This window comes from Nelumbo nucifera, chromosome 8 (assembly GCF_055504915.1).
Source record: "Nelumbo nucifera cultivar China Antique chromosome 8, China Antique-T2T, whole genome shotgun sequence".
Lineage (NCBI taxonomy): Eukaryota > Viridiplantae > Streptophyta > Magnoliopsida > Proteales > Nelumbonaceae > Nelumbo > Nelumbo nucifera.
In genome coordinates, this window is record NC_142656.1 from 4,981,196 (window position 1) to 4,996,586 (window position 15,391).

Below are 15,391 nucleotides of genomic sequence, written 5' to 3' on the forward strand. Positions count from 1 at the left end.
TCTAGTTTTGACCAAAGATAAGAAAAAACATGCAAGGGGAGAAGAGAAAGAATGTAATTTTTGTCACACTCAACAAGAAACAACTCATCATTTATTTTTCTCCATTGTTCCAATGTGAGAGCTCTATGGCTCGGAGCCCAAATAGGAATAAATCCGGAGAGTTGTGGACAAACCATTTGTCCTTGCCAAAGAGAAATCAAAGCGCAAGCAGTTTTTTATGATGCTCTAAGTTCTAACTTCTAAGTTTGGTATATTATGTAAATTAAGCATATGTAAATAATCATATCCTGCCTATAGAATGGGAAGAGAAACCTGTTTTTTAGGCTGTTAAAAATGCTACCTCGGTAAGTAATCTTAGAGGAAGTCGGATTAGCTGAACGCATTAGCTGTGTAACGAGCTATATATATGTGAAACCAATGATAATATGGTTGTAGGCTTCATGTATTTTATGGCTGGTGTGGATATAGATACAGACCGCGTCAAACAAGTTAAAGGCTCTCTAAAGATTAACGTTGTTCGGTTTTAAGATTAATCCTTATTGTGCAACGTTTGGGATTGTGATCATTTGTGGTGTGGTGAGGGATCATCAAGCTCTTTTAGTTGTTGCAAAATCGTGTCTTTCAAATGCTGGGTCAGTTGTAAAAGCAAGGCTTTAGCTCTGAAATTAAGATGGAATCGAGTTGGCTCTAAAGTTGGGTGCCGGTTCTGTTGTTTTTGGATCGGATTGTCAAGAACTGGAGAACCGAGGCAAAGAGTGATCTGGTTCTCTTTTTCTTTTGTGACCAGGTCTCGTAATGCAGCAGCTCACTTTGACGGCTTCTAAAAGGCCATTTTTTGTCCCATGAATGGATAGGGACCTGCATGCCCATCGTGGTTGGAGGATGTGGTAGCAGTGGATAGGTTTCCTTTTGCTTAGTCTCTTCTCGTTGCTTTTATTAGACTTTGTAGTTTCGCCTGGTTTGTTGTGTCCAGATGCTATTTTCTGTTATGATTAATTCTGTTTAATGATATTTCCTTGATTACCAAAAGAGAAGTGACATGTATGTAAATGATCTGATAAAAGGTCTAATATATTTAATACAATGGTGATGTTTTTTCGGTGAAAAAAAATAAAAAGAGAAGATATTAAAAAGAAAAAAAGAAAAAGTGTTCTTGTAGAACAAACGAAGCCAAGAGTTCCATGAAATTGATAGGACAATTATTAAAAAAAGTATAGTCTTGATTCTCTAAAATAATTGTGTACATACAAAATACTCCATCTCTAAGGCTATAAGGCTATGTTTGGTTTGAAGGAAAAGGTATGGAAAGGAAGGGAAAGATAAGAAAACCTATACAAGATTTGTAAAGGGTTCCTTACCTATCCCTTCCTTTCCTTATTTTTTCCTTCAAACCAAACATAGCGTAAGATTTTAATAAGACAAAGAGCAATATTAAATATGCAATTTTGTTTTCTTATTTAATGCTTATCAGGAAATGATTCTTATTTCTCATTTAGTGCTTATTACAAAAAAAGACATAAAATTCTATTCTTTTTGTTCATAATTGTAAAACAAGTCAATGACAATAATGTTATTTAACATTCCCATTTAATGCTTGTTAGTGAAAATACACAAAAACCCATATTTTTGTTCAATAATTGGAAAACAAGCCATAGTAATTGCTGAAACCTCCATTGATGTTTTTGACCGTTGCCCAAATCTCTCCTGAAATTTGGTAATTTCCATCACCTCTCCTAAACTTCTTGACACAGTTGCAATTAGACCACCTTTGTAAAATCCTCTAGCAAGAGGCATGAAAATGTCCAAAATACCCATGTAATTGTTATTGAGGATAGTTTATGCATAAAAAAATAATATAAATGTTACGAACAACAAAAAATGAGAGTTTAAAGTTGTAATTTTACCTTTGAGCAATTGATATGAAGGTGAAATTTGAAAAATACATTAATTCCCAAAAAAGAGACTAGAAGGGATTGGGGTAGTGATTGATATGAAGAAAAAAAATGGAAAATAAACATTTTGGTCAAAAGTAACTAAATGGGTATTTTGGACATTTTTGTGCTTTTGGTTAGAATATTCTAACAAAGGGTCTACTTGCAATTGTATCAAATAGTTCATGGAAGGCGATTACATTTACCAAACTTTATGGGGGGGTTAACTTTTCACTAGTTCAGTTTAGACCTGTTCATGGGCCGGGTCGGGCCGGGCTCGGGCCGGGCTTTTACTTGTCATTTAGGGAAATATGTTAGGCCCGGGCCTGAGCCCGGCCCGACCAACGGGCCTATAACTTGGGCCCGAGCCCGACCCTGATAAAAAGCCCGAAGCCCAAGTCTGAGCCCGAAGCCCGACCTAATAAAAAAAAAACAATTTTCCCTATTCAAATTAGAATTAAAAATTCAGATAGTTTTTTTTCCTATTTAAATGAACAATGGGCCTACAAGATGATTTTTCCCCTTTCTTTTATATTTTAAAACACAGTTTTACATTCTTAAATAAAAAATTTTATTCAAATGGACATAATCACATTACTCACTTTAAGTCTAATATTAGGTCGGGCCGGGCTATTTTGACAAAACCCGAGCCCGACTCAAATTTATTGCGGGCCGGGCTTTTTGGCCCGAATTTAAGCCCGCGGGTCTATAACCACGTTCAAGCCCGTCTGGGGGCCGGGCCGGCCCATGAACAAGTCTAGTTTAGTTATTGATCATTAAGGTAGCAAATGATTTTCTCTTCCTTATTCCCACCATATGGTGGGTTAATTTTTCATTTCCGATTACCTTAAAGCCCACATCATTGGATGACAATATATTTGCAAGAGTAAGTGATATTTTTTTATAGCAGTTCATTGTAAGGTTTTCACCGGTTGAAGGAGATGAAGTTGGATTTAACATATAGAAGTTAATTCTTGCAAAGGTAACAAGAATTCAAATAAAATTCTGACAAAGGTAATTGATAAAAATTATTAATTTTATTAATGAACCATAATGAATAGGAATAATAAGAATTTTATTAATTCTCATTACCTTTGCAAGAATTTTATTTGGACATATCTTTATATTAGTGGAGCATAATAAATGTGATAAATAAGAATAATTTTTATAGATATAGAAATATAAAAAAATTGGAAATATATTAAATACTATCATCATCACAAAATTTATCACATGCAAAGCATGTAAATAAATACTAATATATATAAGAGTGCAAATACATATATGTACAGTGCAAAATCTTGTATTCGGTATTTTTAAACCTTGTGTTTATGTTGTACATATTTGTATTTATACTCTTCCCAATTTGAGCCATAGTGTAGAAAACTCTTTACAACCAACTTTCTTCTTACAAGGTTTGAAAATACCATATATAATATTTTTCCCTGGAAATATTTGTATCTGCACTCTTCCCAAACTAGGTCTAAAGTCTAAATTTAACATGATCCCCATTCAAAATTTTATGAGTTAGTTATGAACTAAAATAACAAAGCATGGTAGCTACCTTATACTCTTTATCATTTTAATTAGAAAATAGAAATGAAAATAATTTTATGGTATTAGAAAATAGAAAATTGGATATGACTTTAAATAGAACATATTAGGAAAACAAGATTCATATGTAACCAACCCCATATTGGGGTAATGTATGATGAGAAAATAGAAAATGTTGCTACCAAAATTTACAAGGATATAATTGAAAAATTGCCAATCTCAATTGAGAGGGTGTCACTATGGATGTCAATAGGTTGGGTTTGGCACGGGTTTGTTTATAACCCAAAACCCAACCTGGCCCGATTAAATGAAGAGGGGCTACCAAACCTGCTCCGCCCACCTCATATACAGCATACCTATATCCAATTGATATTGTATATATACTAATATATTCAAGTCTTCAAGACTGTAATGTCAAAAGGTCGAGTAAGTGTGAATTCTTCCCAAGCCAAACCCAACCCGAAACCTGATTTAGACCAACCCAACCTGAACCCCAATAGGGTTGGGTCAGTGTGGGTTTAGCACCTAATCCGACCCATTGGCATCCCTAGGTGTCACCTCAGGTCAGTACCTCAGTTGTTATGGGGCACTTACAATTAAAAAAAGAACATCAATGGCACTAAGGTCATATCTGAATGGCGTGGATTTTGACAATTAAGCCAATAATGCCAAAAGTAGATAAGATGAGTTGAGGAACTCAGTAAAACATGATATGAGATAAGATGAAATGAAGTGAGATATGGTAGCTAAGGTGTCTAGTGTGTATCTTGTGTGTAGTATCTAGTCTACTGTCTATAAACAAATGAAGGGTTTGGCTATTTATAGCAGAGGAGCTTCATCCAAAATACGCATGTTGCTTACTTGTGGTCGGAGTTCAATCCACTTGTCACGCCCTTAGTTTACAAGTTGTGTGCATATAATAGGTGATATACTTGCATTGAATGCATTGACATTGATGTTCTAATTAGCTCAAACATGTATAACATCTATATGGATGTTCATGTGTTGCTTCATTGGTTGATCAGATGTACATGTCGTGAGTTAGTGTAAAGTCGGCATGGTTAAATTGGCTCAGTTAGGTTAACCATATTAGCTAATTCGTTCAAGATAGCTATACTTAGGTTAACTTGGCCTAATGTGATGTGAGGTCAATTAATGGAGATATTTTATTAGTGGTCGGTTTTGGCTTGTATCAAGAGATTCGGAGGATAATCTTGTTGATGCAAGGTATGAGGAGACCGCTAGGGCCAAGGTACATGAGGTGGTTCCCAAGCTGAGGTGCTGAGTGTGCACATATCAGGAATTGGTTAAACATGTATTGCAAGCCAATGAATCTAGAGAGTCGAGTATTCTCCCTATAAAGAAGTAATCATTCACTTTTTGTCCAAGGCCTTAAATCACACCTTCATTTGGCGTACTCACCCCATATCATCTCCAAATTTGTCTGACTTGATTAGAGTCCTCGCTCCAGTGATATCACCTCAGGGCCTTTAACGATTTGACTATGCTTAAGAAGTGAATACACATCTGGGGTGTGCACCAACTCATCATTCTCTCATCGGTGACCCTTTTTAATGTCGTCAGGAAATAGAAACAAAACATGGATTTTTTTTAAAATATGTTTTATGAATTGAAATAGATAATTAATTAACAAAATGAAATAAAAATATGAAAAAATAAAATATTTTAGAGCTCACCTAAATACATTAAATAAAAAATAAACTAATCATGTTAAAAGAAAATCTAATTCCTTTTCATTAGTTGAATTTTATCTATACAATATTACAAAATAAAAATAAAAATGTATTTGACATGTGACCAAATAGTTCACGCCTTTACGGGAACAATAACTGTAAACCGAAAAAGGCCATTTTTTTCACCTTTTGCCCCCATAGGGAACATATTTCATTTTTACTAGGCATAGTACACCACTTTTTTCAACAACAATTTAACAACTCTTCTCAAAGGATTGTGGTGGGAGCCGGGCTTGAAACAGTATTGCTTCTAGGACTACCCAAACTAAGCCCCAAACAGCCACCACTCAGTTGGCATAGAAAAAGCCATTTGATGTCTTAAATTAGATGGAGGCTGGATGCAAAGAGGACCTGGTGGCTACAAATTTCCATTACAAAGGAAATTTTTAATGATTGTCCCATGTCAATAATTTCCCCCCTTCTATTTAAATTTAGTGTGTGTTTGGTTCGAAGGAATAGGAGAATGGTGATTCCTGACTCCCCCCAATGTGATTTCCATTCCGGTCTTTGAGGTTTTTTTTTTGACAAAAAACACCCTTCATTCCAACCCCAAATTGATGAAAGTTGTTGTATGAGGAACTCCTATTGTCCTTCAGCCTCCACTAGCCATTGCCGCCGTTGCCACCAATCACATCTCCGGCGAGGTAAGATCGTCGTTCTTCCCTTCCTCCTCTTTCTTCCAAATCAACTGCCCCTTTCCTGATTCTTCTTCCTCTTTTTTATTTACTGGCTGCAATACAATGGTTCGTTTTACGGATTTGCCCCTGCATTGATTCGAATTTGCCCTTGCTCTGATTCGTTTTACAAATCTACCCTATTTTGGTTCGTTTTACACCATATCTTAAAATATGTAACTTCAGTTATTCTAAGGTTTGTAATTTTCTAGTTCTAGATTTGTGTTTGGTATCATGAACAAGAACTTTGACTATTCAACTTTTTCTTCTCTTTTCCCCACTCACAACCAAAATCAACAGTAGGAGCACCAGCATACATTGCTCCAAAAGTTCTATCAAGGAAGGAATATGATGGCAAGGTATTTAACTTTTCCTTTAACAAGTGAAATACTATAAACAATTTCTTTTGGGATTAATGATCAAGGGAAAAGAAACAAAATGAGAAAGAAAAAGAGGAAGTTTGCCAAGATTTTGATATTTCTTTATGTTGGTGCATGGTACAGAGGATACTAATTCTAACCATTTAAATATGAACAATACTTGGGTGATGGTCCAAAAGTGCAATTACATTTCATCAAAACCATCTTATCCATTAGCATTTCAGTGATATTTTTGCAAACCAATTTAGAGAGACCTTTTCTTTTCTTTTTTTATTGGGGTGGGGGAGCATTTCAGATTGTATGATCATGTGTTCAATATTCACATAACCAAAAAATTTGTAACTTTATTTTTTTCAATAAAGACATGATATAAAAAGGCATTTCAGATTGTAGTCTGGATTTTAATATTTTTAAATGGTTTGGAAGACTGTAAAACAGGATTTTTGTAGCCAACCCCATATAGTTGGGATAGGGCTTATATGAAGATGGTGATAAAATGGCATGGAAGCTTGACACTTGGATATTATGGATTGTAGAAAGACGAAAGATGATTTTAGTAATCAAAGTGATGCATGTTATGGATTTTATATCATTGATCTAGGTTTTTTATCTATAACATTCATATTTTCTTTTGACATTTCTTCAATTGCAGATTGCAGATATTTGGTTCTATGGTGTGACACTTTATGTCATGTTGGTTGGAGAATATCCATTTGAGGATCATGATGATCCTAGAAATATCTAGAATACCATTAGTGTGAATTCTTTTATAGAACCATTGTAGACTTTGTAGTTATTACCCTTCAAATATGTATATTTGAACCCATAGTTGATTCTACTAGCAAATTGATCTTCTACAATATGCTTAGCATAGAATAATGGGGGTTCAGTACTTCATACCCGACCACATATGTGTTTCAGCAGATTGCAGATATCTCCTTACTCGAATTTTTGTTGCTAACCTATCCAAGGCATCTTTCTATCCATCTTTTTCAACATCATCATAATTTTGACATGTTATGGCTCATCATCAGTCTTATCCACTTTGAAGAGGATCACCATTCTGGAGATAAAAAAGCATCATTGATTTCTAAAGAACTTGCCAAAGAAGCTAGTTGAATATGAGAAAAATTATAAGGATCCAAACAAGGACTAACCAGCTCAAAGCAATGAAGAAATAAATCAGCTTTGATAACCAGTGCAATATTTGGTCGGGCTTCTTTGGGGATAGTTAGATTAGCCTTTGATAATCAACTCAGTAAAGGTGGGGAAAACACCAATAGGTCAAGGTAAATTCTTCACAATGTTTTCGTAGCTTGATTTAGGTGTTATTCCTAGCTAACCCAAAAATCCAAGATGACCAGCTTTGGTGTTCAACCTAAGGCTATGTTTGGTTTGATATAGAACATAAGAGAGAAATAGAAAGTTGTTGGGGAAAAGTATTTTATGATTCCCTTTTCTTCTATTTCCTATCAAACCAAAGACAATGTAAAGGTTCAGTTTAGTATGCTAGATTCCAGATGAGCCTAATAAATTTTGAGAAATCTGAAATTACTCAAATTCAAGTCCAACCAAAAAGAGGCAAAGAGCCGAAAGTGCCATCCAACAATATTCAAGATGAAGGATCTAGTTTAGGATATATGAACCAAGGAAGACAATGTTTTATGATTTCAGCCCCTCACCTGTAAAGTGAATATATTACACTTTGAACCATACATAATACAATAACTCCGATGGTTAAGACGTAAGAGTGCAAACTAGAGAAGACTCACTAAATGGAAAATGAGCTCGCTTCTTAGGTAGAGAAGCATTCTACTTTATAGTCATACAGTGTGTTTTGAATAAAGTTGGTTGCTTTTCTAGTAACAAAAAACCCTAATATGTTCTCTGAATTGAGCGCATCAAATCTCAATGATCTATAAGAGGTAATACCATCAAAGGTTGCCAATGTGTTTATGTACATAGATATATATGATGATTTCCACCAGTATGAGAGATTTTTATTTATTTATATAATTTTCTTTTCATTTTTTGTGGTGGATAATGCTTTTTTTGTGATTTTTGTTTGTTGTGTCTTTCTTTTCATTTTTCATATTTTCTCCATATATGCACTTGTTAGTAGGTTGCCATTGTGTTTATAGATTGAAAATATATAATAAGTGAGTTGTTTTTGAGGTTCTTTTAATTTTTGTTTGTTTATGTGTCTTTCTTTTCATTTTTCATATTTTCCCCATATATGCACTTGTTAGTAGGGGTGTCCACGGTTCGGTTAATCGAACCATGGCACTTTTTTGTAAACCGAACCGGTGGTATTGGTTTTTCCAAATCTCCAAACCAAAATCGAACCGGTACCACCGGTTAACCGGTCCGTCGGTTTTGGTTTTTGACCGGTTCGGTTTTTTATATTTATAATATATATTATACAAATATATGTATAATATTATATAATAAATAATAAATGATATATAAAATATATAATATATAATATATTTATAAATAGATCATTATAAATATAATATAAGTATATATTTATATATATAATGAATATATATTTATATATAATACATAGAAAATATGTGACATATATTAAAAATATATATATATATATATATATAATATACATAAAAATATATATATCGGTTGGTTCGGTTAACCGTCGGTTTTTTTGTAGGTTAACCGAAAACCAAACCGATCCTTCGGTTTTTCAAAAATCCCGAACCGAAACCAAACCGATCGGTTTGGTTAACCACATTTTGTGGTTTGGTTTTCTTGGTTTGGTTTGGTTTTTTATGGACACCCCTACTTGTTAGTAGGTTGCCTTGTGTTTATATATTGAAAATATATAATAAGTGAGTTGTTTTTGAGGTTCTTTTAATAGGGGCAGATTTGGAAATGTTGGCTCATTATGTTTCCAACTTCTAGCTGAACCAAACAACAGTTGGAATCCGATTCCGATTCCTGATTGAACCAAACAGGTGTTAGGAATAGGTGATTCCGATTCCGATTCCGATTCCGATTCCGATTCCGATTCCGATTTTTGGGGATTTTGATTCTAATTCCGATTTCCGTCTTGTTTGCAAACCAAACACACCCTTAGAAGTAAAAATTTGGGGTCCCAAACTTGCCTTCGGATTTGCTACCCATTACTTGTTCCCACAACTATGCCTATCGAACACTGCCGCTCATGTGTATTGGGAACATCTCCCTATGAATGAAAAGTGAGATATTTCCAACACGCAACCAATGTTTTTAACCCGCTTTTGATTCAGTCAATCAAATTATTTGAACTGTTACCTGGTCAAGATTTTGGGTCCGGTTCAGTCAAGACCCACTAGATGGTCAAAAACCATTGGCTTGGTTAAGAATCATTTGACTTGGCCACTTTGATTGTTGACCCATTCGACCTAGTGACTAGGTTGCGGGTTGCATATTCAATGGATACAAACTTTTGGAGGCCATAACTTTGCACTCCAATGTCCGAATAGGGTGTTTTTTTTTTATTTTGGGTAGCTTTTCACAATCTATGCGTCCCAAGGCACCATACCCTGCTATTTTCACGAAAAAACCCATTTTTTGGGCTCAAATTGCAATTTTTAATAATTTTATAAATAAAAAATAAAAACTAAATTTAAAAATATAAATTAAATTTAAAATAACACATATTATGTATCTAAAACATATTTATACATTATTTATTGCTAAAGTGTATATTTATGTGTGTGTATGCAATGATGTGGAACGATCTGAACCATTCGACTTGGCTAATCGAACCGATGATCCATGACCTAGAGGTAAAATAGTTCAACCTCCGAATAAGTTTTTAAAACATTGTACGCAAATGTTATATCATGTAGGTAGAGATGTGGTAACAAGTAGTGGGTACTAGATTCGAGTCTCCCAAACTTTAGGCACACACTAACCACTTAAAAATGAGATCGGCTTCAGTGCTCACAAGACAATACTATGACCATTCACATTGCGTTTTATAGCTGTATATTGGAAATATTTCCATACCTTGTTTTCATGGACTCCGGATCTCCTGCCCACGATAACCCTGTCCACATTTATCATAGTCACACATGAAGAACATCTCATCCTCTACATAATATTATGTGGGGGGAGATATTCCCAATTCACGGGAGGCGGTGTATTGTGGGTAGGCGTGGGCAGGATTGTCGTAGGCAGGAGATCCGACTCGTTTTCATGGGGACATATTACCAATGATAGATTGCAGGAGACTGTGTGAACAGTGTGAGGATGGTGGGTACCAAATCCGATTTCTCAAAATATGGAAATATCTCCATACGTTATATTCTGCTGTGCTCACTACTCATTTCAGCTGAAATGAGTGTGAGAGCCATTCGAACAGCTTTACAGCGTTGCATTGATAATATTTCCGTACTTGTGATTTATTTCATGGGCAGATTGATATTCTCAATGCACGGTTCCAAGAGGCTGCTTGGACTAGGAACTGCGGGTCCGCCGTCCACAGTTGTCTGAATTTTCGAGCTCAGTGAGAAGCATGGTAATAAGATCATGAGATCAGTCGTACCTAACCTGGGGATCCTTCTGTTCTACCTCGTAATTTGTATCTCTTACGTTCGCAAGACATTCTGAGCTTCTGACAACGATGAACAATACAGTTTTCTGTTCGGATATATCATCACCAGTTCACTGGACAAAAAGGATTTCCTTATGATATGTAAGGCGGGCCAATAGTTGAATTGCACTCTTTTTTTTTTTCCTAATTAGGGTAATTAATCGTTTATAAGAGCAAAAACCGGGAGAAGGCTTCATTTGACATGAGAAAGATACGTAGTGGCGTCTCTGCAATTCCCGGTAACAATTTGTCATTGAAGATGACGGGGAAGCGGAGCAGGACGATGAGCTTCTTTTTTGCTTTCTTCACCCTCCTAGTTTTTGGGGCTCTTTTCCCTGCCTTTGCTCCTCTCCCCGCTCTATCTTCCTCATTTTCATCTTCACCGTCTCTCCTCCAGGACTCTCACTCGGTATTCTCACCTCTCCCTCCCTCTCTCTCTCTCTCTCTCTCTCTCTCTCTCATTTATTCATTTAATGATCTATAGGACTTATTGACACTGCTTGTTTAATATCCAATTCCATTCAAATAAAATTGACATTTCCCACTTATTTTTTGCTTTTATTTTTTCATTACCACTTTAATTCTGATCTTGCTATATTGCTGCTTCTGGTGCTAGTACTACTACTACTACTGGTACAAGTCTATGATTGTGTAAGCTGAACTTAGAACATACAATGTAATTAGGTTGAATCTTTCATTCACTGGCTTGTGCTCAAAATTTTTAGATTAGAGGTCTTATTCTGTCATAACGGCTGTGGCTTTTTCAATGAATTGTTGTTTCGATGATTATAGGGATAACAATATTAATATGTTATTACTTATTAATGCCCTTTTCCTACTGGAACAAGCTTGCTCATGATTGCCATAATTATCGATGACAACACTGCTCAAACCCAAAGGTTATGTAACAACTGATGAATCTGATTTCTAGCCCATGACTGAAAATTGTTTAGGAGATCAGCAGGCACGATGCTAATGCCACATAATATCTATCCGGATATGTTTTTATCTTATTCTATAGAGGTTAGACAGCTTTCATTATATATCGACATTTGAAATGACGCTTTTCTGTTTATAAGAATTCATTAGATCAATCAATTTGTATGAATGTCAACAGGTTAAAGCTCGAAAGTTTGACATCTGTGATGACATGTTCTGGAAAGATGGTCAACCATTTCAGATTATTGGGGGTGACTTGCATTATTTCCGAGTTCTTCCTGAGGTATTTCCTGATCAGTTATAATTTTTATTAAAATTAAATAGGAATATAAGTAGAAAACATGCACTTAAGGTCATGCAAGAAGTGGCTCTGGACCCTCTATAAACAAGGTGTGTACAATGCTATGTGTAAAATAAGAGTAAACAGAGGAAGAAGAAGAATTTGTTATATTATTCGTCAATCTCGTATGTATATATACAAGTTACAAATTCTATGTTAGGAAAGAATATATTAGGAAAGAAGACTAATCAAATTCCTACAAATCAGTCCTACAATCAAGGTAAATCATATCTCCCTAGTATTTACTTCCTATTTTAGTTATACAGTCTGTAACATCATATCTCCCTAGTATTTACCTCCTATTTTAATTATACAGTCTGTAACATCTTCCTATTTTAATTATACAGTCTGTAACACTATGTAACCCAATAGAGTGAACACACCTTTGTTCAAGTCTTGTTTTTAACAGATTTCATGCTGGAAGTTCCATAATACTTGGCAAGGAATTCTAAACCCAGAACAAGGAAGAAAGTTCATGTTTGAAGATAGCTCCCTAATTTTTCGATGAAGTGAGAAGGCCTGGCCCTTTTCTCTTAACCATAATTCCGGTTAGTTAAATTGTTTAGGTCATGATTAAATTTCCTCTCTGCCTGAAAGATGCCTCCAGATCTGACCAACCCACAATACTGATCAATTACCTTTTAAAAAAAGTGAAGCCTGGTTATATTTTCCTTCAAGGGAACTAATGAACATTCTTATCTGGGGGAGAGGGAAAAGGCATGGGCATTACTGCACTAGGATGATGATTTCGATCCTTCAAATGTCATATTGGAAAGTTGAAGTCCAGCCTCTTTTTTTGGTAATGAAGTTGAAAGTCCAGCCCGGAAACCACCAATTTGATCCTTAAGTGATGAAGAATTATAGAAAGTTTGTTCTCTTGTTTCTCTGTTAGATGTCCCACACACAAAATAAATAAAAGAAATCACCTCCACTACGACTTTCTAATGATGCAAAAATACTAAAGGACCTCAGAAATCTAGAGAACATTTTCCACAATAATCCTTATAGTGATGCTAAGAATACCAGTAACTTTGTCATGAAATAGCCTTTTGTTCCTTTCTTTCATAATCCACACCCTGAGCTGGCCAGAAAGGAAAAAAATGTGATAGAGGATTTTCACCATGATTTTCTGATGCACCAAAAAAATTATTCAGTGATTAAATTCACTGGTTTGGCCCAATTAAATTTCTTAAGTGACTCAAAACCCCACTACCAACTTCTTTGTGGATAAAAAGATGAATAACCAGTTACAGACCAATACTGCACATCGAATAAATAAAGTATTGTGCTCCTTTGTCCTTGCTTATTTTCTTTTAATAGGTAAGTATCTATTTATTGATGTAACTATCCACAAAAACTGTGACTTACCAAATGTTCCAAGCTAGAGAAGATAAAAGAAGGTTCTTTCTCTTGGACAGGACATTTTGCTGGAGTTGTTTTTGAGTCATTATTTGAGCCTTAAATATTAGTTTTTTTTTTTTTTTTTATGAATATTAGTCATTATTGGATGAACTTCTGCTTGCTGCCATTGTCTAGCATAGACCTTCAACCCATTGGCCCTATCTTTTAAGTGAACATCATATCAAAAGATGCTTCAAACCCAAGCTTTTGTAAATAAACAATTGTTTCATTCACAAACTGAAGATGGGAGATATCCCACTCCCTAATTCTTTGCATTTTGAACCATTCAATTTGTTGATGCTATAGCAACTTATTTTACCAAATTGCCTTCTTTTCTCCTCGGTAAGTTTATTTGCATTTTGATTCTTTAATGTGTGCAGTACTGGAAAGACAGGCTTTTGAGAGCCAAGGCATTGGGCTTGAATACCATTCAAACTTATGTACCATGGAATTTACATGAACCAAGTCCTGGAGAATATGTATTTGAGGGCATTGCAGATGTAGAATCATTTCTGAAGCTGTGTCAGGAGTTAGGTTTCCTTGTTATGCTTCGCTCTGGGCCTTACATTTGTGCAGGTGCGCACCAACCACCTCATAGAAGAAACTATTTCTTTGCTTAAATGCTTTATTAAGATCAACCAAATTTGCATGATCAATTTTTCACCCTTAACTATTATTATCCAATAAGTAATAGTATATGGATGTGTTGTCATCTGCAAGCCAATTGTTATTCACACATATTGTGTTTAGGAAATTTAACTTTTAGTGCTTCATCTTCTGCATAATTAGGATAGTTGTTTCTTTCTAATTCTATCTAATCATTTTTAAAGAAAACTGTAGGATGTCACTTTGTGGTGGAATACGGGCATCATTTATGGGATTTAGTGACTTCTTAATTCTTATCATCTTTTGCCTATCGAAAGTGTATTCTTCTGATATAAGATCTGCCGAGTGCAATATGAAAAGCTTGACCACAATTTATGTTTTTATATATTATCATACAGAGGGGATTTAATGGTCCTTTTAAGATTTGATCTTATATTCATTGGTATGCCAAAAGAATGTTCTTCTTATCAACACTTTAAACGGCAGTGGCATGTGGCAAAGTGCAGGACCTTCAGATGCATGTCGGTGCAATATATATTTCATTTTTAACTAACCATTGAATGCCTGTTGGAAATCTCTTAATGTAACCTAAAGCCTCAGTAGGGTTTCAAAATCTCAGTACATTGTGCATATTTGATGAATTGTTTCCCCTCAAACAACTCTTAGGAAAGTTATTGGGGGTTGGGACTGAGACAAATCAATTGTGGCTGAAATTTGCAAAGAATTCCGTGAACTTACTCTAATTTTTTTAGCTTTAGTACATTATGTATACAGTATAAGAGCTAACACCTTGCATACTTTTTTGGGCCTCTTTAGCTCCTCATAGTTTTTTTTACATGGTCTATTGCATACAGATAATGAATACACATACAACTCAAGCTCTGAGACATGTGTCTTATGTTTCCATGAACAAGGCTTGAGATGGAGCCTCAGAGCTTTTCCTTTAAACTTTTTGCTTCAAGATGAGCTTTAAGGGTTAACCAACATACACCTTTTGAAACCCTGGTTTTGTTACAGGGTCTGCAGGCATATTATAAGAATTTTGTCTATGAGTTGTGACATTGATCAAATCAAATACAATTTTTTCTTAGCTATAGTCTACAGTTGGATGATTGTTTTCCCCATTCTGTTGCATTCATAGAAACTAAATGGAAATTTAATAACAAAGGCTTTGTCACATGATCAAGTATATGATTTCTGCTACATGCACAT

General features: G+C 35.0%; 1 protein-coding gene across 3 annotated transcripts in view; it reads left to right on the forward strand.

Annotated features, from left to right (window-relative positions):
• Positions 1-10,651: 10,651 nt before the first annotated feature.
• The window catches only part of BGAL17 (beta-galactosidase 17), a 77,529-nt gene continuing 72,789 nt past the window's right edge, over positions 10,652-15,391 (forward strand). For 2 of the 3 annotated variants that reach the window (XR_016079459.1, XR_016079460.1), the window contains exons 1-3: positions 10,652-11,302; positions 12,011-12,115; positions 13,954-14,149. Coding sequence is in view for 1 of the 3 variants with exons in the window: in XM_010263789.3 (XP_010262091.1) it covers positions 11,096-11,302; positions 12,011-12,115; positions 13,954-14,149 (508 nt within the window). In the remaining 2 variants the exon portion in view is untranslated. The remainder of the gene's footprint in view (positions 11,303-12,010; positions 12,116-13,953; positions 14,150-15,391) is intronic. The other variant, XM_010263789.3, reaches the window with a different exon arrangement.